We start from the raw sequence: 24,977 nt of genomic DNA, 5'->3' as shown, positions 1-24,977 counted from the left end.
GGATATTGAGGGTGTGGGGTTCTAGTTAAATTGACTTAGCAGGATTCTTGCTAAAACTGTGTTTTCCAAAGAAGTGCACAGATAGGCCTAGAAAAATATTCAGGAGCCTAACTAAAGTTTGGTCAAGCAAAGAATCATTGTCAGCTTCTGCATCAAACGTTCCATGACCCAGACTGCAACTTCAGACTTGACATCATTTTTACTGTATACTATTTAAAATTACAATTCCTACAGTAACTAAATAACCCATAGCACCTCGCTGCCTTATTAAGCAGTTTTCACAGTATTGAGGCTTAAGTCTGTTGCAACGTATTTGGAGAAGTATAACATCCTCTAGTGGTGAGTTTATGAATTAAAAAATCATGTTGCTGAAAACCCTATGTTCTTTGCCTTCAGACTCATCTTGTCCTTTGACTTTAGCCCATTCCACTGAAAGCTCTTATTTAAGACATGCTGACTCCCAAGAGTTCCTATTTTTCTAAACTGCAGGAATGAATCAGATTTTCAAAACTGAATTCAGATTTGGTGGAAAAGTGTTCAATAAAATGTCGATAGGTCTGTTTTTAGTCGGGTACAAACAGTGGGGACAGAAAGCTGGGAGAAGGGTGGGTGAGGGGCTGAGATGGGTATTCAGGTGCTTCTGCGCTCCAACTCTGGTTTGACATTTTACGGCAGAAATTCTTACACACTCTGTTCTCTCCCACCCCGACACACAACTGAAAGATGTCCACTCTTAAGATTAACACATTCCCAATCAGCACACCTAGGTTAGGAGCAATTCCCAGAGCTCTACTTACAAGCCCTCTCTCTCTCTCCTACTGAAGAAAACCTCGTTAAGTAGAAATAGCACTCGAAGAATGCTAAATGAGGCCTGCAACTGATGGCCGGGTGCCTCCTGACGCTCACAGGATTCTTTGGCTCTTGAATTTATTACCAAAGGAGGGCAGTTTCCTTTCCCATCATTAATGACCATATGCCCATTTCTATAAACTTGCTATTTGGGGAACTATAATCAAGAATGAGTCAACGGAGAAAAATTAAGATTTATTTTTTGTAAAAGCACACAACTAATTTGAATAAGGCACATTCTTCAACATCCGTAAGAAACAAATGCAAACACAATCATGGTTACATAAGGAAGAAGGGGGATGCCAAGAATTTTGACATTAGTACTGGCAAAGCCCGCTTCTTTTTGTTAGGTAAAAAAAAAAAAGCGAATTGCAGTTGTTTGAAAGTCAATGTGCTGTTTCTTTTATGACAGGGATGGCAAACAGATTTCAATCTCCTGTAATCCGCTCAACCAGAAGCAGCTGCCTGGAGCTTTGGGCTGAGAAGGCTGAGGCTAGTGTGGGCGCGGGGAGAAGGCAGGCTGGACCTGCCGGGCCTTCACATCTTCTTGCCAGCTCTACCCTACCTGCTGAGCCCACTGCTTCCCAAGGCCAAAAATGTTCTTTTTGGTTCAGGTAACTGCTCTTAGCCAAGGGCAAATTTAGTTTATGAAGCCTCAATGAGGAAAAGTGGGAGATCATTTCCCAGTATAGGAACCAATCTGTGGATTTTTTTTTTTTTTTTTTGCGGTACGCGGGCCTCTCACTGTTGTGGCCTCTCCCGTTGTGGAGCACAGGCTCCGGACGTGCAGGCTCAGCGGCCATGGCTCATGGGCCCAGCTGCTCTGCAGCATGTGGGATCCTCCCAGACTGGGGCACGAACCCGTGTCCCCTGCATCGGCAGGCGGACTCTCAACCACTGCGCCACCAGGGAAGCCCACAATCTGTGGATTTTTAAAGACATCAAAACAAGCTGAAGTAAACACAGCATATAATCCTGGAAGGAAAGGCATTGAAAACTGAATTATGTATATCTTTACCAATTATTTACAGATTAGGGGATACTGGTCGTGTTCTCAGGCCCTTTGGATAAGGCTAGTGCTCTTAACTAGTTTGTATATATATATTTAAAAACAGATCGAGAAGCACTGCCATATACAGAACTGATAGGGCCGTGTATTAGTTGGAAATGAGTTTTTTAAAGTCATCTGGAAAAACTGTTTTACACAGATATCTTAATTTAGTTCTCTCTAGAATTGGTAACACCTTCTTTGCAAATATATTATTATTCACAGCAAGTATTTCCCACGTGACTCATAAGCCTCAGTATTTCATAATCTCATATCCTTAGAAATATTTTAAAATAATCATTTCATCATATTTCTATGGATTATGATAGTGATTCATAATCATTAATATTCACAATACATATATGAAGACAAACATCAACATTCCCATTGAACAAGTGATAGTGTTCAAGGTACTTTAATTTTTGAAAAAACAAAAACAACAGAAAACAGAACCACTAACTTTTCAACAAATTTCAAAATGAAATATATTATGCTCAGATTGGTGGACAAAATATTAAAATGAAGATTAATATTTAACCATACATTCAACATGAAAAGCAGACTAAAAACTGCTTTTATAAAATGACATATTGAGGGCTTTATAAAGATGTCTTGGTTTATTTTTATAATTGCTATGTTTTATTTTCAGATGATAAAAGAAAAAAGGTATCATGTTTCTATTTGAAAGTACTTCTGTACAAATAAACTGTGTATGGATATAAGCTTTATTCCCGGTAAATGATAATCAGCTATAATGATTATATCTTCTGCTTAACGTTAGTTTTTGAAGTACTAGACACCTGGCTATGCTGCATAGAAACTGGTCAGATGTATGCAAATATAGTCCCGGAGAAAATCATATTGCTGAATTAGTATCACTTTTACATGCTGAATTTGTTATATTTTATCATCAATGCTCCTTATGTTTCCTGTATAAAACAAACAAAAACTGTGAAAGGGTCAAAACCACCTCAGCTGCTAACACTGCTCAACTGTGTCATTACTTGGAGGATGGTGGGTCACAGGCCTGCTGAACACATAAGCTTGGCAACTTTCAAATGAAATATATTTAAATTACTTTATTGATTTAAAAATTAGAAGTAGAAACAACAGCATTGCTACCTTTAGTTATATGAATCCCCTGGAACTCCTCTGGCCAACCCTTGGGAACTAAGTGGGAAACCTAAAATTTACCCCACAGGGGAAAAAACTCAAGTCGAGAGACAGTTTATAATTCCACCAGTTGGTTCTAGAACTCTGGTATCACTCAAGTGATTTATATTAATATATAACATAATTAGAGTTCTATGATAATAATTAAATGGTGATGTTTGGGTATCATATATCGTATCAAATGCCCACAAGTCATTGTTCTAAGTCAAACAAGCAAACTATCCATTATAGTAATGAAAGATGAACTACTAGACACACAGAAGAAAATTTAGAAACTTGAAAAATGTAAAAAAATAGGTACAATTGAATAGAAATTAACCTAAGAGTACATTAGATAATAGATTTTATTTGTACATTTAAAAAATATAAAGTTTTATGCTTTAAGAATAATCATTTTATTCATGAGGACAGAGCTAATATACTGCTCCTTTTAAAAATGATTTTTGAAATAGTGGACAGAAAACTGAAAACAGTTTCAGTTCATTGCACTTATACATGGAAGGAGACTTTTTTTAACAAAGGCTGAACAGTAAAAAAAAAAATTGTGACATTTGGAAATATTTTCTAAATTGTACTGAAAGGAAATGATGAAAAACCATATTCAACTGAATGACGAAACCATCTTTGTCTCAGCTGTGGTCTGAGTCACTGACAGATTAGATGTGCACACTTCATACTGGTTCTCTATAAATCTGAGGTAGCACAGGTCAGCAGGCACCAGTTCTACAAGGCACCAATGGTTCTGTGTGATGTAATGCTAGCATCTGAGATCTAGAAATATCAAAAAACATTGAATATGGCATATAGATTGTTCTTCAATTTCCGCTGACTTTAAGTTGGATTGATATTATATTCACTATGCTTTAACTTTTTGTTCAGGAAGGTCTCTCCTCAAACCTAGCGGAAGAGTCCTTCACAAAGTCCCAAATGAAAACAGTTCCTTTAGGTATGGCCTTATGCTCAGTTGAGCACAATGTCAGGTCTTGGTTAGAACAGATCTATGTTTTTCCTGTGACAAACACTTTCAAATAGATTCTTCCCCCCATGTCTTTATGCTCTCTGTTTAGGGATCAACAAAAACCCCTGTATCTTCTTACTGTTTCCGAAAATTCTTCCATACTTTAGTCACATGACTTCAGAGGCCAAAACCTAACTGAAATATTCCAGGTTCATGGTGATAGTTCCTAGGTATGCCATGTAATGGGACAAATCCTTCATTAGGTCAAGATCATTTTACTAAAGTTCTGCCTTTGGGGTTAAGATGCAAATCAACAATCACTGTCTCCATAAACATCTTTCTCAAGCTTTCTTACAATCACAGAACATGGTCCAACAATTAATACTAGCTGTTAAAACCTCTTAGAATCTATCTACCATTTCCACTTCCTCTCACTAAGTATAACATCTCTTGCATTTACCTAATTGTTAACCTAATCATACTTCTAACTAGCTGGTCAAGAAATGAACTGCATTAGCTAAATGTTCCATCACTGTATAATAAGTAAACAGTATGGTAAAGTTATGCTAATGTACCTATATAAAAATCTACGATTCAGCTGGTTATTAAAATCTGTTCTGCTTAAAGCACTCAAACTCTCATTGTAGACAATTATAAAATTCCATTCAGGGGAGACAGAAATGATAACAGAGATTAACCAAAAGCATAGAAATATGCTAGTAAATACTAGTTTATACATTCTGCTATTCATCTGTAAGTCTTTATTCTTCATAAATAGCATGTCTCTTGATAAACCTGTATTTTATTTTCAACCTACTCATGAGTTTTAGTATTTTCATCTTTTTCCTATCTTCCAAGATGCTTTTTCACTTAATCAGTGATTTTCAAACTTCATTATCAGTGGAACTCTTTATTCCAATTAAATCTTATGGAGGAGCCCAATATATAAAATGGGAAAAAGAAGAACTTCTTTGATACAAAGGGGAGGGGTGCCAGTAGACAGCCTGAAAACCACTGCTCTAAATCATTCAAGAAAATTGAAGCAAAGACACAGCCAATTGGAATTTCTTCATTTGCAGTGATTATAAACAATTCCCCCATTGTTTTCAATTTTTAAGAACATTTCTTGAGCACAGCTGCTTTTCCCTCAGGGCTCATTAACGGAACAAAAACACAGTGCCTTACATATAGTATTTAGGTAAATAAGTATAGGAATTCTTATTTCCTTTTTCATACTATTCAAAAGTGCAAAAAAGCATAAGATGTAATCCCACAACTAGGTTATTAAAATGAATTTTAAAAATATTTAACATGTGATAGAAATTTTTAAAAAAATTTTCAGTTTTATAATTGTAATTGCTTTAATCTGCATCCAAATACTATCCAAAAGGCTCCTTAGAGCCTCAAGAAAACAAAAATCACTCTGTAGTTACTGAGAAGATTATCTTTCCATGTAATGATTCTGTTGCTCTACTTTTGGACTAAAGAACATTCCTCAGTTATATATACCTGATTTGCTTGAAAGGCAAGGAAAAAAAGTCAGGTCAACTTTTAGCTTTGTCAAGCTTAGATTAGAAAGATTTTACAAAAAGTAAAAAATGAAAATTTCTTTTCTCAAATAAGCTCATTTGTGCTTTCCAGGCTATTTCCTCACATTCGTCAACCTCCTTCCATATAAATGGAAGGCTTTTAAACTGACTTTTTAATAAACCCATGCTGAATATAACCAACTCTGTGCTTAGCTTATAGAGAGCAGCCCTGTTCTTCTATGCTCCTCACTGGCTGGACAGGCAGCACCAGGTGGGAAATGCGGCTCCACAGTCCACTCAGTTTGTCTGAATCCATGTGGTTGAAGGAGCTGGGAGTGTTAGAGTTGGTAAACCTCGCCCAAAGTAAATCTCGCACTTTCTCTTCAGTTTCCCTTGGGCTGACACTTGCTTCTAATGTTTCCTCCTCCAGTAGGATGGTCAGGACCAGGGCCACATCTTTAAAGGCAGCGTTCTCATGGTCACAATACTTGTAGAAGATCAAGGTGGAGCCTGCAGGAAGGGATTCAAAGCGGTGGACCACAGCAGCCTTCTGGCCCTTCTCAAATCCAGAGCTCAGCTCCCTGTCAACTGAATGCTTGACCTCATCACTGTCCTGAAAGGTTTTTCCAGCTCCATCAATCTGAATGGCAGAGACTTTCTGGGCAGACGTGTAAGCATCCGCAACGTGGTGGCTGAGGCACTTCAGGGTCTCTCTTCCCTCTTGAGCTGCTGTAAATATGATGGTGGCTGGCTCAGTGGGGTGTGAAGCATTGAGGTGCTTCTGGAGAAACTTGCGTCCTCTCTGCCACAGAAAGGAACTCTGGCCTGGAAATTTATCCTTCAAATGGCTGAAATGAACCAAGAAGGCCTCCAAAGCTGGATTTTTGGTCACTTGCTGGGCCGGAGAGGAATAATAGCTATTAGCAGAACTTAGCAAAGCAAGAGTCAGAACCAGGAAGCCAAGAAAGATGGAGCCTATCAGAGAAAGAGAAAATAAAAGACAAAATTAGAGAGAGTGTGAGTCAGAAATAAAGCCTGTGGTAAACTGAAAAGAGGCAGATACGCTGTCAGATTTTACTGGCCTGCGGCGAGTTTCTTTTGCCTAGGTCCTTTAAACTTTCAGCTGTTGAAATCTACTGGAAATACTTATCCTTTAATTTCTTAGGAAGAAATTTGAAGATAACAACATCTTTGTTAAAAGGTAAAATCTAAGTTTATATATTTTTTGCTATAGCTACTGATGTGATTTAGAAATGAACTATCAGTATATTCTTCTACCGTCTCAAAAGTATCTACTACCTACCTGTAGATGGGCCATTTTTTCCTAAACAGTCAAAATGTAAAAATGCCATTTGAGAAGTTAATACTTTCTTTTTCTTTGAAAAGACATCTTTAACAGGGAACTATATTCATATATATTATAATAGCCTATAATGGAAAATAATCTGAAAAAATATACATATGTAACTGAATCACTTTGCTGTCCACCTGAAACTAACACAATACTGTAAATCAACTTTACTTCAATTTAAAAAAACAGTTTTAGTTTCTTGTTTATGAAAAGCCCTTCCTCCAGTGGGAATTCCCATTTTGTTAAGGACAGCAAAATATTGGCCGCCACCCCTAAGGGAAAAATCCCCAGAACTCTATTGCTCTATTCTAATATTACTATCAAATATTAAAAAAAATTACTAAAACAATGTTAAAACTATTTAAATCTGCTAGTTTTCTAGGTACTTCTCTGAGGATTTCTGAATGTGAATCACGAGAGTAAGACCAGTTTTGTTCTCACCATAGCTCAGAAATTTCTTTTTATTAATCTTTCTTATGGTATCCTGTGCATTCTCTTTGTTTCCTTCCAATTTTTGTGTTTCTTGTTGATGTCTCTCAACCTCTGGGGAAAAAAAAAAGGAACATTATTTTTAAACAGTACACTAATGAGAGTGTGTATACCTTTATACCTCTTACCGAAGCAAAGAATTACCTGACAGGATTTCCATACTTTATAAAATTTTGTTTTATACAAAGCTAACTTCCTGTCTTTTCCTTAAGGCTCACCATTACCTTTATTCTACTTAGAATAAAATGAAATGCTGTGGGCCTCCCTGGTGGCGCAGTGGTTGAGAGTCCGCCTGCCGATGCAGGGGATGCGGGTTCGTGCCCCGGTCTGGGAGGATCCCATGTGCCGCGGAGCGGCTGGGCCCGTGAGCCGTGGCCGCTGGGCCTGCGCATCCGGAGCCTGTGCTCCGCAACGGGGGAGGCCACAACAGTGAGAGGCCCGCATACCACAAAAAAAAAAAAAAAAAAAAAATGAAATGCTGTGAAATTCACTTAAGGATACTGTTGCTACATCCACAATTCTTCACTGGCTCTTACATCAAGGACAAAGAAACAAGCATCCTAATATTGGAGCCAAACCTATCTAACATGTGATTTAAGAAATATTGTACACAAGACTCAACATCACAGGGCACTGATGCTCTAATTCCAGTGTTCACATCTCAAAAGGCTCCTCAAGACCCCCTAATAGACAAATAACAGAGACATTAAGTTTAGAGACAGGAGAGATTACTGTACAGTAATAGCTTACCTTTGCAAAATAGCTTACAAAAGCAGGCTTGAAACTTAGTGAATGAGGTATACAAAGCAAGGAATACAAGGTTAAGAAAATTTATGAACTATATAAAAATGTAGGGGTGGGGTGAGACACCAATCATAAAATGTGTGGGTGAAAAGGAGGGCAGTATTTTGTAGACTCTGAGCTAAGTCACTCTAGAGTCTAGATGTGTGCTTGACCCCAGCCAGGTACCTCATATAACAATGAAAGCTGACTATTGCCCATAACCCTTACTGGAGAAATAACTGAAATAGCATACTCTATTAACATAAAGAAGTAAAGTCATCTTCACCTATAAACGACAGTTCATTTAGTCATATCACACCAAAACATGGGTTTTTAAAATATCATGTCACAGAATTTAAGGACTGAAAGGATCTTTAATGATCACCTACTGTAGCCCCCTACCTTACCTATTGTGACAAAAGGTCCAGGGATGTTAAGGGCTTTGCCCAAGGTCACATAAAGAGATATGGCCAAGCTGAGATTAGAATGGGGTTCCTCATTTCCTAGATTAGCTCATTCCATTATATTATGTTGCTTCCCACACATAAACTGCATTTTTAAAACAGTATTTTCTTCCTCTACTCAGTGAACCTGCATACCGGTGAAATTCTGATGGCAGATAATGGTCCATACAAATCAAATCCATTCATTCATTTAACAAATATTCATAAAGTCACTCCTCTGTGCCAAGTGCCACAGAAACCCAATAAATGAGAGAGACATAGCCCTTGCCTTCCCTGAAGTTACAGGCTATTCTAATATTAACTAATGAAACATATATTTGAGATCAGACATTGACTTATGGTGAAACATGGAATTCTAGCCTTTAGTCAAGTCCCTGATGAACAGAATGTCTTATATTTTATATTTCTTTGCTCTGGCAAATGGGCATTTCAGACTGAGCTTTCAGAGTACTTATAAAATACAAATCCACGGGCCTCCCTGGTGGCGCAGTGGTTGAGAGTCCGCCTGCCGGTGCAGGGGATACGGGTTCGTGCCCCGGTCTGGGAGGATCCCATATGCCGCGGAGCGGCTGGGCCCGTGAGCCATGGCCACTGGGCCTGCGCGTCCGGAGCCTGTGCTCCGCAACGGGGGAGGCCACAGCAGTGAGAGGCCCGCATACCGCAAAAAGAAAAAAAAAAAATAAATAAATAAAATAAAATAAAATACAAATCCACACAGTCCAAATCCATAAAATCACAGAAGGTAAAAACAGCTGGAAGAGACCAGCTGGATAGCATCTTGTCCTACTTCTTCAGTCTGCAAATAGGAAACTGAAGTACCAGGAAGTTGAGAGATTTGCCTGAGTTCACCCAAGTTAGGAAGTGGTAGGGCCACAACTACAATCCACGTCTCTTGAGTTCCAGTGTAAAGACTTTGCACATTCCAACTATTATCTTTGTAAGGAATGATACGATGCTGTTCTCCTTAATATCCAAGTGGGGAAAATCAGGTATAGAAAAATTAAGTTATTTGCTTAAAGTCCTGTAAAACTGAAAGACGACCGAATTGAGGGTCCTATACCACTGATGTTGGTTTTTAAATATACCTATCTCTTGATTTATGTAGCATTTAGTTTCCCCCAAAGTAAAAGATTTTAAAAAGTGAAAGTGAAGATATGCTCATTAGAAATAAAGAAAAAGCCAGAGGTAAAATTTTTTTTTAAGTTATGCCTTTAAAAAATATCATACTGGATTAATACAGACAGTAAATAAATAAAAACTGTTAAAAAATGAAGCTTATGTGTGGGAAGCAACTTAATGTAGTGGAATGAGCTAGTTTAGGAGATGAGAAACCTCATTCTAATCTCAACTCAGTTATATCTCTTTATGTGACTTTGGGCAAGGTGCCAAGGCCTTAATCCTATAAAGGAAAGAGAAGTTCTCTGAAAAGAACAGTACAAAACAGGACAAGCTCAGGGGTTCTCTCACCTGGTGTCAGCAGTCGCTTCCTCGGTGTGTTCTGCCTCTCCAGCCCTGCACTGGAATGCCCAGGACTCTGGGTATCCTGAGGGTCAAGGACAGGTGGCTCCTGCAAAGCTCCGGGTCTGTCGCTCACATGCTCAGGGAGGGCTGCAGAGCTGCTCACTAAGCGTGCATCTGTTCTTCCCACCTTGTCACTTGGAGAACAGTTGGGTTCTGCATCCAAGAGGTCTTCACCCAGACTTTCTGAAGGCAGTTGATGCCCTTGTTCGCCACCCGGGAAACTCTGGCTGTTCTCACCTTCTGTATCCTTTGGATATTTCCTATAATCTGTTTCATCTGGACTTTCTGATTGATCATCTGTATCTGTACTTCCTGGACCAACTGTTTCTACCTCTTGGTGGTCTTTGTTAAGACCAGAGGCAGGGTTTGGGGTCTGAGCTTCTTCAGTGGTACTTGCTGTGACTGTAGTCTCCTGTGCCTGACAATTTATTGATGGATCATTTTCCAAATCCTTTTGAGGGTCTATTGAGATAAAAATTTATAATTTTTATTTAAAAAATTCCCTATATTTTTGTATTTTAACAAGGTCCCTGATTAATAAAATATTTATATAGATTTTTATGGCTTATGAGGCACTCTTCCTAAACATTATTTCTCTTGACTTTCACTAAAGGTGACTGATTAAACAAATTCACTATCATGTTAATCTAACAAATAATATGAATGTAAAACTATTTTGAATGACAAACCAATTTTTGGTAGTATTAAATACATCCTCTTCCCTAATGAAATAACAGACCTAGGCAATAATCATCAATAGCAACTAAAACCATTATGCAAAAGGCTGATGAGGAATTTTATGAACGAGATGAAGGAGACTGACAACTGCTGAACCCACTGATCAATCTTAACACCACAAAAAGAAGGAAAACCAGACATTACTAACCTCCCGAATTCAATGCAATAGGAAGTACACCATACCACTTATGAAGTATTCTTGCCAAACTGAATCTGAATCTGATCAAGCTTCTAGAGCTAACTACCAGTTTCCAGGAAACACAGGGATAGAGGGATACATTAAATTATGTCTCAGGAATGTAATCAGCAAAACCCACAATGAGGGAAATTCTAAGTGACAAAAGACTTTGTTTATTTAGTAACAGCAGGAAATAAAAATAAATGGCAAGAAAAAAAAAAGGAGTAACCTATTGATTAAGAGGTACTTGAATACATCAACAGTGTGTGGACCACACTTTAGATTCACTGTCCTGCAAACCAGTTGTTAAAGAAATATTTATGAGATAATCAGAAAAATTTGAACACCAGATATTTGATGAGACTCAGGAATTATTGTTCATCTTCTAGTTATGATAAAGGTATTGTGATAATGTTTTTACAAAGAAATCCTTATCATTTAGAGACAAGTGTTCAAGTATCTATGGCTAAAATTATGTGACACCTAGAATTTGCTTCAATTCAATGATATGGGGGTAAGGAGAAGTAAGGGAGTATAAATGAAACCACATTAACCATATGTTGACAGCAGATGAAGCCGTTTGATGGGGACATGGGATTCATTTCCTCTCTCTATTTCCTCTCTCTACTTTTATATATGTTTGAAATTTTCCATAATAAAGCTTAAAAAACAAAAAGCAAACAAAAAGATATATCAATCAAATGCAGTATGTGGCCCAAATGTAAAGAAAAGAGAATTAAAAAACCCAACAGTGAAGAAAAAAAAAATATGAGACAATGGGGGAAATGTGAATACTGGCTGTATATATGAAGACAGCATGGAATAACTACTAATTCATTTTTTAGGTGTGATAATGCTATTTTGGTTCTTTTTTTATTTTTTAAATCTATCTTTAAGAGATGTAAACTAAAGTATTGACAAATAAAATGATATAATGTCTTGGATTTGCATTTAAATATTCCAAGGCAGGCAACAAGAGTACCATTATGTAGGTAAAAGTAGAAGTTAGATTTTGAGTACATGGGACTTCATTATACTGTTCTACTTTCATATATTTAAAAATATCCTTAATAAAATATTTAAATATGCCCTTCTCTTCTGAAAAACCAACTTCATATTTTGCCTATTTTATATTATATATATACACACACACACACGTAAGTACGATGAAGAATTTAAATTTCATCTTTCCTTATAACTGAAAGATCCCCCTCTAAATATATAGCATATAGCTTACTTGATTTTTAAAAATGTAACTCTAAAGATCTGTCTACCATCTTTTTTTAAGATGCATTGTAATTTTTCCAACACTATAGGTTCCTACTATGGGAGTCTCTAAAATATAACTCTTTTTCATAATTAGGGTCTGGTATTATGGTAAAATTCAGTAAATATCAAAGAATAAGAATCATAACAAATTAAGCAATTAAGTTAATTTCTTTTTTACTTCCAAACTTCAGTTTTAGTCACCAGAGACTTTCTCTCTAGCACAGCCCTAGTTTCCTACAGTACAAAATTAGTGCTGTACAAACTAGTCTTACCCTCTGGAGGATCCCTAAGTCCTCTGTCGGTCATGTTTGTGTTTTATCTCTTCAGACTTTGGGATACTTTTTGTTAGTGTCTGGTTTTCCTTGTGAAGATGTCTTGTTTTCTTCTTGTCCCAAGTCCCAACAGGCTCATACTTCCCGTGGACCCAGGAAACAAGGCATATATACAGTGACTAAAATAAAATGAAAAAAATTAAATGACTTTTTTATTCAAACATGGGAGAAATGCCAATTTCAGCTTTATTTACTAAATCTGTTTAGTTTGAGTAATATTTCCTCTCTGAAACTTTTCTAGTGAAGAGAAAGTGTTTTCTGGCTTTCATGAGGATCATATTCCAAATCCTAGACTACAAACTGAAGAAAAGCTTCAGATTATTAAACTTGTATAGATGCCATAACCTTCTAATACATTCCAGTGTGTCTGGAAGGATGTAAAAAGTAAGACCAAGTGACCAGAATCTTGAAGAGAATGTCTTTTAAACTGAAATGAAAAGTAATTCTAAGAGTAAAAATTTAAGTCACTGTTGAGTTAATCACTGCAGATTTCCTTTATGTCTTCAATTTTTGTCTCATATAAATTTCTCAGTTTGCCTATCAGAAGCTTTCACTTATCATTAACAAGTAACAATGCACACGGGCTACCTACAAACTAAGATGGCTGTCTTGGTGTTAGGAAGAGGAAATACACATTTGGAGTTTAGTCACTGCCTTCTTAGTGGTTTTCACACAGTATTCTTTTGTAAAATATGGAGACAGGTATCTCTTTATACAATGCCCTTCTATACAGTGCTCAAAGAAGACTAAATATAAATGATTATGATCTTAAGACATTATGTTTACTCTATATTGTCTTTAACTAAATGTTTCTGTAAAAAAAAAAACCAAAACCAAAACAAAACAAAAATAAATGATTATGAGCTGTATACAAAAGGAATAAAAATCAGAGGCAATTTATAAGCAATAAAAACTTAATCATGTCATTTTATAGTTAAATCTTATTTATTGTCAAAAACCATACCACTCAAAGTTACTTAACCTTCACTATCTATAAAAATGATTAAGGATTGCTATGATGACTAAATATAAAAATATATGTGAAAGAGTTTTGTAAAGTGCTACATTTTTTGGATAGCCTAGTTGAGAAGTTAGCCAGCTAGCCTTTTTTGTGTCCTTCTCACAACACTCTTTTGTAAAATCTCATTTTACAAGTTAAAAAATTTAATCCCAAATGCCTAGCACAGATCTTAGTATACAGCAAGAACCCCATATTTTAATTTAAAAGAATATGAATAAGTGAATGAATGCTTGAATGTACGAATAGAGTGGTGTTAACTATAAACTGAATGTGAAGGGAGGGGTTAAAAACAGGCCTCCTTTCTGCTGGTGTGAACACTTAGAAACAAGTCTCAGATTTGGAGGGTTCCTTGTCACCCTTTTATCTGCTTCAGACTCCTGGGACTGGGCTTATAGATCTCCTTTTCATTACCATCATATGTTGCAATGAAGGTTACCTCCTATCCTATTTTGTGATAGAAAATAAAAAGTCCCCAATCCTTTAAAAATAAAGTCCAGTTACAAAAATTTTAGAAAGCGAAGATGCTACTCACAATAACTGTAAGGTACCTCATGATAAAAACTAAAAGGTACCTAGTAATAAATCTAACAACACATATGCAAGAATTTTAGAGTGGGGTGAAGTTTATGGTATGTAAATTATACCTCAATAAACTGTTTTAAGAAAAGAACTTTTAGGGAGAAAAGTATAAAACTTTACTGAAGGACATAAAAAGGACCTAAACAAAGAAATACATATAGACAGTAAGACTCAAAGCCATTTAATGCCACTTCTTTCCAAATTAATCTATAAATTCATTACAATTTGAAACAAAATCTTGAGACAATTTTTTTATTGTTATATGTTTCTTATGGAATGAACAAGCTGACCCTAAAATTCACAAAGAGCAGTAAAGGATTAAGAAGAGTCAAGATAATTCTGAAGGAAGAAAAAAGAATTTTGAAGAAGGGGGGATATTTTTACCAGATATATCAAGACGTTAAAAACAATAGGGCATTGGTGTAAGAAGAGACAGATTATACAGAATAGAGAGACAAGAAATATATGCATATATAAATAAAGGAAATTGAGTGACAAAAGAAAAAGAATGGATTAGTGAATAAACAGTGTTGGGACAAATGACTTTTCAAATGGGAAAAAAATTAGATTTCTACCTCCACAAAAATCAATTGCAGATAAGAGACCTAAATGTAAAGAGCAAAACTTTGAAATTTTTGGATGAAAGCATGGAATACCTTTATAATCTCAAGTTTTTCTTGATCAAGATATAAAATATACAAACCATAAGGGGACCTTTGACAAATGTGATGACATTAAAAATGTTAATCTCTAGACAAATCATCAAAATCATGGTTAAAAGATAAATTCACTGACTAGAAAGATATCAGCGACACATATAATCATTAAGAGATTAATATCTAGAATACATAAAGACTACTGCAAATCAGTAATTGACAAATGCTATTTTAAAAACAGTGGGCAAAAGAGATGAACAAGCATTTAAATAAAGAGGACATCTAAAAGTCTACTGAATTGGTAAGAAACATAGTCAAGGAAATGCAAAATGAATTAATGAGATACCATTTCACAACCACCAGATTGGCAAAAATTTTTAAATCAGGCAATACCAAGTGTTGGTGAGGATTTGGAGATACAGAGATCTTTACTGCAATGAAGTAAACTGTTACAGCTTTGGAGAGCAATATGGCAATACCCAGTTAAGACACACACACATTCTATAAATCAGCAATTCTACTTTTAGATATATACCTTAGAGAAACTTTTCCTCAAGTGCCCAATGATGTTTGTAGCAGCATTGTTTAAAATGAGGAAAAATGAGAAAATCTTAAATGTCCATAAATAAGTGGATTTTTTTTTTTTTTTTTTCTTTTTGCGGTATGCGGGCCTCTCACTGTTGTGGCCTCTCCCGTTGCGGAGCACAGGCTCCGGATGTGCAGGCCCAGCGGCCATGGCTCACGGGCCCAGCCGCTCCGCGGCATATGGGATCCTCCCAGACCGGGGCACGAACCCGTATCCCCTGCATCGGCAGGCGGACTCTTAACCACTGCGCCACCAGGGAGGCCCTGGAATTTTTAAATTGTAGTATATTCTTAAAACATAATATTGTATATAAATTAATGAGTTAGATATAAAATATTTATAAAGGTACAATATTAAAACATTTATGTAAAATTTAAGAAACAGTAAAATATAGAGTGATTCAAAAATAATTGAACAACAAGCAACTATATGCCAATAAAATGGACAACCTGGAAGAAATGGACAATTTCTTAGAAATGCACAACCTTCCGAGACTGAACCAGGAAGAAATAGAAAATATGAACAAACCAATCACAAGCACTGAAATTGAAACTGTGATTAAAAAATCTTCCAACAAACAAAAGCCCAGGACCAGATGGCTTCACAGGTGAATTCTATCAAACATTTAGAGCAGAGCTAACACCTATCCTTCTCAAACTCTTCCAAAATATAGCAGAGGGAGGAACACTCCCAAAGTCATTCTGTGAGGCCACCATCACCATGATACCAAAACCAGACAAAGATGTTACAAAAAAAAAAAGAAAACTACAGGCCAATATCACTGATGAACATAGATGCAAAAATCCTCAACAAAACACTAGCAAACAGAATCCAACAGCACATTAGAAGGATCATACACCATGATCAAGTGGGGTTTATTCCAGGAATGCAAGGATTCTTCAATATATGCAAATCAATCAATGTGATACACCATATTAACAAATTGAAGGAGAAAAACCATATGATCATCTCAATCGATGCAGAGAAAGCTTTCAACAAAATTCAACACCCATTTATGATAAAAACCCTCCAGAAAGCAGGCATAGAGGGAACTTTCCTCAACATAATAAAGGCCATATATGACAAATCCACAGCCAACATCGTCCTCAATGGTGAAAAACTGAAAGCATTTCCACTAAGATCAGGAACAAGACAAGGTTGCCCACTCTCACCACTCTTATTCAACACAGTTTTGGAAGTTTTAGCCACAGCAATCAGAGAATAAAAAGAAATAAAAAGAATCCAAATTGGAAAAGAAGAAGTAAAGCTGTCACTGTTTTCAGATGACATACCATACATAGAGAATCCTAAAGATGCTACCAGAAAACTATTAGAGCTAATCAATGAATCTGGTAAAGTAGCAGGATACAAAATGAATACACAGAAATCTCTTGCATTCCTATATACTAATGATGAAAAATCTGAAAGTGAAATTAAGAAAACACTCCCATTTACCACTGCAACAAAAAGAATAAAATATCGAGGAATAAACCTACCCAAGGAGACAAAAAGACCTGTATGCAGAAACTTATAAGACACTGATGAAAGAAATTAAAGATGATACAAACAGATGGAGAGATTACCACATTCTTGGATTGGAAGAATCAACATTGTGAAAATGACTATACTACCCAAAGCAATCTACAGATTCAGTGCAATCCCTATCAAACTACCAATGGCATTTTTCACAGAACTAGAACAAAAAAATTCACAATTTGTATGGAAACACAGAAGACCCAGAATAGCCAAAGCAATCTTGAGAAAGAAAAATGGAGCTGGAGGAATCAGGCTCCCTGACTTCAGACTATACTACAAAGCTACAGTAGGGGGCTTCCCTGGTGGTGCAGTGGTTGGGAGTCCGCCTGCCGATGCGGGGGACGCGGGTTCGTGACCTGGTCTGGGGGGGTCCCGCATGCCGTGGAGCGGCTGGGCCCGTGGGCTGTGGCCGCTGGGCCTGTGCGTCCGGGGACTGTGCTCCGCAGCGGGGGAGGCCGCAGCAGTGAGAGGCCCGCGTACCACCAAAAAAAAAAAAAAAAAAAAAAAAAAGCTACAGTAATCAAGACAGTATGGTACTGGCACAAAAACAGAAATATAGATCAATGGAACAGGATAGAAAGCCCAGAGATAAACCCATGCACATATGGTCACCTTATCTTTGATAAAGGAGGCAAGAATATACAGTGGAGAAAAGACAGCCTCTTCAATAAGTGGTGCTGGGAAAACTGGACAGCTACATGTAAAAGAATGAAATTAGAACACTCCCTAACACCATACACAAAACTAAACTCAAAATGGATTAAAGACCTAAATGTAAGGCCAGACACTATCAAACTCTTAGAGAAAAACACAGGCAGAACACTCTATGACATAAATCACAGCAAGATCCTTTTTGACCCACCTCCTAGAGAAATGGAGATAAAAACAAAAATAAACAAATGGGACTTAATGAAACTTAAAAGGTTTTGCACAGCAAAGGAAACCATAAATAAGACGAAAAGACAGCCCTCAGAATGCAAGAAAATATTTGCAAATGAAGCAACTGACAAAGGATTAATCTCCAAAATGTACAAGCAGCTCATGCAGCTCAATATCAAAAAAACAAACAACCCAATCCAAAAATGGGCAGAAGACCTAAATAGACATTTCTCCAAAGAAGATATACAGATTGCCAACAAACACATGAAAGAATGCTCAACATCATTAATCATTAGAGAAATGCAAATCAAAACTACAATGAGATGTCATCTCACACCGGTCAGAATGGCCATCATCAAAAAATCTAGAAACAATAAGTGCTGGAGAGGGTGTGGAGAAAAGGGAACCCTCTTGCACTGTTGGTGGGAATGTAAATTGATACAGCCACTATGGAGAACAGTATGGAGGTTCCTTAAACTAAAAATAGAACTACCATACGACCCAGCAATCCCACTACTGGGCATATGCCCTGAGAAAACCATAATTCAAAAAGAGTCATGTACCACAATGTTCACTGCAGCTCTGTTTACAATAGCCAGGACATGGAAGCAACCTAAGTGTCCATCGACAGATGAATGGATAAAGAAGATGTGGCACATATATACAGTGGAATATTACTCAGCCATAAAAAGAAACAAAATTGAATTATTTGTAGTGAGGTGGATGGACCTAGAGTCTGTCATACAGAGTGAAGTCAGAAAGAGAAAAACAAATACCATATGCTAACACATATATATGGAATCTAAAAAAAAAAAATGTTCATGAAGAACCTAGGGGCAAGATGGGAATAAAGACACAAAGTTAGAGACTGGCATGGACATATATACACTACCAAATGTAAAACAGATAGCTAGTGGGAAGCAGCCACATAGCAGAGGGAGATCAGCTCGGTGCTTTGTGACCACCTAGAAGGGTAGGATAGCGAGGGTGGGAGGGAGAGAGACACAAGACAGAAGAGATGTGGGGATATATGTATATGTATAACTGATTCACTTTGTTATAAGGCAGAAACTAACACACCATTGTAAAGCAATTATACTCCAATAAAGATGTTAAAAAAATTGAATTAGTGAAAAAAAATGAACCAACTACTGATACATACCATAACATGGATGAATCTAAAAAATGTGATAAGCAAAAAAAGCCACACACAAGATTATATGACAAATGATTCCATTTGTATGAAATTCTAGAATTGCCAATGGTCTACAGTGATGGAAAACAGATCAGAGGTTCCAAGGGGAAGGACTAATGACTGGAAAAGGTCATGAGAAAACCTTCTGGAGTAATGAAAGCGCTTCATATTTTTATTGAGGTAGTGTTTGTCATCAAACTTAAAATCTGTACATTTTATTGCATGTAGAATATCCTCAAAAAACTTTTTTTCAAATAACAACTGAATGCTTTAAAAAACGTATTACTTGGAAACTGGGTTGTGGTCAATAAGCAGTCTGCAAAGAACTCATGAGAGATATTTCAATAATCTTACAAATGCTCAATATACACCTTTCTTGTCACAAGGCACACATCATTCCTATAGCCCATTTCACTCAGACCCTTTGTAACATTGTTGTTCATAGCCAAAACGTAGTCCCTCAAGGCTACAAGGAAGAAGTGGTACAAACACAGAGGTTCTTGACACATCCTCACAAAAAGTCACATGGTGGGGTATCTGGGAGATCTGGAGGCCACTATTCCAGAGGCAGGTCAATCTTTTCAACAGTGTTCAAGCAATACCAGGAAATGTATACATTAGGAATCTCTGGACTGCATAATAGAAGTGAGGCAGAGCCTCATGCTGATGGAAAATGGGCACGTTGGGGACTTTCTGCAGCTGTAGGAAAAACCACTCCATAAGAATGTCCAAAAAAAAAATACCTTTGATGGTATCTTTTGCAAAAAGGAACCAATGAAGTGAATCCCTTTCAAGTTCAATTGTGAAATGTTGGTTTTCAGTGCCCATTTATGGAGGTTATGATTCATTTTTCCACTTAAAGAAAACTTAGCCTTATCACTGGTAGCTATCTCTGCTTCCCTGTGACCCTGAAATCTGCAGCAAAACTTATTGTTTTGCTTTAACTGTCTCCATGAGGGCGTGAACCAGGTTAAAGTAGTAAGGCTGCATTCTCCATAACTGGAGAAAATCAACAGATAGTAGGCTGAGGGATGCCTTCCTTAATTTCGATATCCTGGGACCTCCCTGAAGAGGGACGCAAATTTGCCTCAGTGCCTCTTTTTCTGTTGTGGCTGCCCTGTGCTCTGTCTTTAAGATGCACCCTTTCTGCTCCATCTCAATGTACCAGTGGTAATGTTTTGGCAACCTGGTAGGTGTTCATTGTCTGGTATACAGAATGACCTTTGCACTGCAGTAATACAACCAAGTTTAGCAGACTCCAACACATAAAATTAAATGTTGTAAGATTATCTCTACAGATTGATGCATAATACATGTTTATATATGAATGTTACTGAGTAATAACATTTTGAAAGTGTTCAACTCTTTTCTTGCTCTGTACACTGTTTAAATAGACACATGAACAGAAAGGATATATGCTTGCTTCTATGGAGGAAAGGACAGGAATAGGATGAGAACAAGAATCGGTTTCAACTGTACCTGTAAAGCCTCTAAAAACAGGAAAAAAAACAGGTATATGTGGCAAAATGTTAGCGTATTTTATCTATTTTTTCAAATTGAAGTATAGTTGATTTAGTTGTGTTAATTTCTGTACAGCAAAGTGATTTGTTATACATATATATACATTCTTTTTTATATTCTTTTCCATTATAGTTTATCACAGAATATTGAATATAGTCCCCTGTATTATACAGTAGGACCTTGTTGTTTATCCATTCTGTATATAATAGTTTGCATCTGCTAACCCCAAACTTCCACTCCACCCCTCCCTCCACCTTCCCTCCCCCTTGGCAGCCACAAGTCCATTCTCTATGTCTGAGTCTTTGTTTCGTACATAAGTTCATTTGTGTCATATTTTAGATTCCACATATAAGTGATATTATATGGTATTTGTCTTTTTTTTTCTGACTTACTTCACTAAGTATGATAATCTCTAGTTCCATCCATGTTGCTGCAAATGGCATTATTTCATTCTTTTTTATGGCTGAGCAGTATTCTATTGTATATAGGTACATCTTCTTTATCCATCTGTCAATACACATTTAGGTTGTTTCCATGTCTTGGCTATTGTGAACAGTGCTGCTATGAACATAGGGGTGCATGTATCTTTTTGTTTTTTGTTTTTGCAATGCCATGCACCTTGCAGGATCTTAGTTCCCCAACGAGGGACTGAACCTGGGCCCTCGGCAGTGAAAGCACGGAGTCCTAACCACTGGACCGCCAGGGAATTCCCTATCTTTTTGAATTACAGTCTTGTCTGGGTATATGCCCTGGAGTGGGATTGCTGGACCATATGGTAATTCTTTTTCGGTTTTCTGATGAACCTCCATACTGTTTTCCATAGAGGCTGCACCAACTTACGTTCCCACCAACAGTGTAGGAGGGTTCCCTTTTCTTCACACCCTCTCCAGCATTTGTTAAAATTTGTACACTTTTTAATGATGGCCATTCTGACTGGTGTAAGGTGGTGCCTCATTGTAGTTTTGATTTGCATTTGTCTAATAATTAGTGATGTTGAGCAGCTTTTCATGTGCTTCTTGGCCATCTATGTCTTCTTTGGAGAAATGCCTATTTAGGTCTTCTGCCCATTTTTCAATTGAGTTGTTTTGTTGTTGTTGAGTTGTATGAGCTGTTTGTATATTCTGAAAATTAAGCCCTTGTCAGTCGCATCATTTGCAAATATTTTCTCCCAGTCTGTAGGTTGTCTTTTCGTTTTGTTTATGGTTTCTTTTGCTGTGCAAAAGCTTGTAGGTTTAATTAGGTCCCATTTGTTTAGTTTTGTTTTAATTTCTATTGCCTTGGGAGACTGACCTAAGAAAACACTGGTATGATTTATGTCAGAATGTTTTGCTTATGTTCTCTTCTAGGAGTTTTATGGTGTCATGTCTTATGTTTAAGTCTTTAAGCCATTTTGAGTTTATTTTTCTGTATGGTATGAGGGTGTGTCCTAACTTCATTGATTTACATGCGGCTATCCAACTTTTCCAACACCACTTGCTGAAGAGACTGTCTTTTTCCCATTGTATATTCTTGCCTCCTTTGTTGAAGATTGACCATAGGTGTGTGGGTTTATTTCTGGGCTCTCTATTCTGTTCCATTGATCCATATATGTTTTTGTGCCAATGCCATGCCATTTTGATTACTGTAGCTTTGTAGTATCATCTGAAGTCTGGGAGGGTTATGCCTTCTGCTTTTCCCTTTTTCCTCAGGATTGCTTTGGCAATTCTGGGTCTTTTATGGTTCCATATAAATTTTAGGATTATTTGTTCTATTCCTGTGAAAAATGTCATGGGTAATTTGGTAGGGATCGCATTAAATCTGTAGATTGCTTTGGGTAGTATGGCCATGTTAACAAAATTAATTTTTCCAACCCAAGAGCATGGGATATCTTTCCTAAGTTAATGTATTTTAGACCTGGGTACATAGGTGAATGTTATTTCCTGCACTTTTCTATATGATTGATGTTAATATATTTTTTAAATGAGTAATCAAATAAAATATATTAGCTTCTGTGAGGAAAAAGTAAGAATAAAAAGAAAAGGCCTGTGGTATGATGAATTGGGAGATTGGATTGACATATATACACTAATATGTATAAAATGGATAACTAATAAGAACCTACTATATAAAAAAATAAATAAAATAAAATTCAAAAAAAAAGGAAAGGCCTGTAATGGTAACTCCGAGCCCACACACAATGAACTTATGTTACAGAGGCACACTTCAACCACAGCCTCCTATACATTTTGTCATATCCAGTTGAGAAGAGATAGGACAAAGAAAAGCTACCCATGAGAACAAAATCAGAGTTGGGAGAGCAGTAGGACCTCACCCAACCTACTCCATCCTGGAAACCTCAATCTTATGATGTATGGACTATTAATATTCCTTCCATTTTACAGATAAGGAAACTGAGATATAGAGATGTTAAGAATCTTACCCAAGAACACACAACTAGTAAGAAAAATATATATATAGTAAACATACTATAAGGCATCCTGATTCTACGTTTGAATTGTGACTCTAGCACATATGACCTGGGTAAATTTGCACATATTCTTTAACTTTTCTCAAATTGCTTATTTTGGTGTTGTGAAAGTCTCAAGTGATATAATAAATCATGTAGCAACTACATCTACCACAATTATGATTATAAATGGGCCTAAAAAATGTGACAAGGATTTGCCTTGGGTCATTCATCCCACCAGACCTCTTAATCTTTACATCTAAGACCATTTGACATACATAATTACAGGATCGACCTCTGTCCCAAGATTAATCTTGTCCTTCACCAGGAAGGATTTAAGAAGTTTTCAATAATTCAGCATCAAGTTCTAACAATTGGCTTTAATCCCTGTTCTAAAACTAAGACTCTACCTTATCCCTAGTTCTAACTTCTGCCTCATTCTCTTATACCCTTCCTAGTCCTAAAGACGTACTACATGCCATATGACTGACATATGTTATCACATTTAAACCTCACAACGGTATGAGGTAGGTATTATTACATAACCTATTTCACAGATGAAGAAACTGGATACAGAAAGGTTAAAATGCCCAAGATCATTTAATAGTGCCAGAATCAGAAGACAAACCTAGGTCAGCTGGCTCCAAAGCTATTATTTTTCCTCTATAACAAGTAGTTTTCAAGCTGTGTTCCCAAGCTTCCATGGAGACTCAAGGGCTGCCAGAGGAGACTGAAGAGATAGAAGGGGTATGGCTCAACTCACTTTTACAGATATCTGTATTCTGCTGATTGCCACATACACTTTGGATGTCATGGAATTCTTTCTTGCGTGCCTGTCTGCCTGGGCTACCTTCTCCTACAACTTAGAGATGAATCTTAACTTAGTCACGCACAACTCAAGACAGACTCTGCTTTAGTAGGTACTTTCCAGTTGCCCCAGCACAGTTTCCATTAAACTTCCACTCCTAGGTCTGCATTAAAATAACAGAGAGTAGTTCTAGAAGTCTAGAAATGGCCATCATTACGTGTAAGTAATTATCAACTCTCCTACAGTACAGAAGTATAGATTAATATGGCTCATATAATCCAAAACAGTGGATCAATTGTCATGAGAATTTTAAGAATACACTTATACTTTAAAATTCATTATTCATAACTATGAAGTAGAGTATTTTAGAATAATCTGCCATATTTTAAGCCAAGTAAAGTCATACTTAAAAAGACCAAAGCTTTCTAAATTTTCTCCCTTGCTCATTATGAACTCTACCCCATGATGTTAGTTCTGAGAGCTGACCATATGTCAGGTATGTGATGATAATCATGTATGAAGGCAAAGTACCCTTCTTAATGTAATATTAAAATTAGTATTTTTGATTCCTTTCTCTTGCCTATATACTCACATCCCTTATAATGACACCACACAGAACTGTTTTTGAGGAGGGCTACAATAGAGCCCTCCTCACAAACAGTTGAGAAAAATGACTGAGTTATAACCTGAAATATCAGCAGTGACCTTCACTCTGATGTGAAACCTCTTTATGTGTCACCGGCAAAGTACAATAACTATCACTACCTTACAGCATTATGAGTACTCAGTTCCTATTCTTTTAAGCCAGATAACTAAATACCCTGGATATGCTGCTATGGTATTTCTCAAAGTATAGTTCATAGAGTACCTGCATAAGAATCTCCTGAGGCACTATTTGTAAAATGTAGCTACCTGGGCCCCACAAGCAATCTAAGGAATAAAAATTTCTGTAAGATTGGAAAATTTGCATTTCTGACAAGCTCACCCAGGCACTGATTTGAAAACCAATTGTATAAATCCATTTAATATGTCCTTACTATTTAAGAATGAGATTGGTTAAAACAAAAA

At 36.8% G+C, this 24,977-nt stretch overlaps 1 protein-coding gene across 3 annotated transcripts in view; it reads right to left on the bottom strand.

The window, feature by feature from the left end:
* Positions 1-3,448: 3,448 nt before the first annotated feature.
* The window catches only part of LOC132484545 (torsin-1A-interacting protein 2-like), a 42,197-nt gene continuing 20,668 nt past the window's right edge, over positions 3,449-24,977 (bottom strand). For all 3 annotated transcript variants that reach the window (XM_060091191.1, XM_060091190.1, XM_060091189.1), the window contains exons 2-5: positions 12,623-12,801; positions 10,112-10,627; positions 7,350-7,451; positions 3,449-6,532 (exon numbers count right to left, since the gene is read on the bottom strand). In XM_060091191.1, the coding sequence (XP_059947174.1) occupies positions 5,772-6,532; positions 7,350-7,451; positions 10,112-10,627; positions 12,623-12,656 (1,413 nt within the window). In that variant the 5' untranslated portion in view covers positions 12,657-12,801 and the 3' untranslated portion in view covers positions 3,449-5,771. The remainder of the gene's footprint in view (positions 6,533-7,349; positions 7,452-10,111; positions 10,628-12,622; positions 12,802-24,977) is intronic.

Source organism: Mesoplodon densirostris, chromosome 2 (genome assembly GCF_025265405.1).
Source record: "Mesoplodon densirostris isolate mMesDen1 chromosome 2, mMesDen1 primary haplotype, whole genome shotgun sequence".
NCBI classification, from domain to species: domain Eukaryota; kingdom Metazoa; phylum Chordata; class Mammalia; order Artiodactyla; family Ziphiidae; genus Mesoplodon; species Mesoplodon densirostris.
This window is presented reverse-complemented; position numbering and strand designations above follow the sequence as displayed.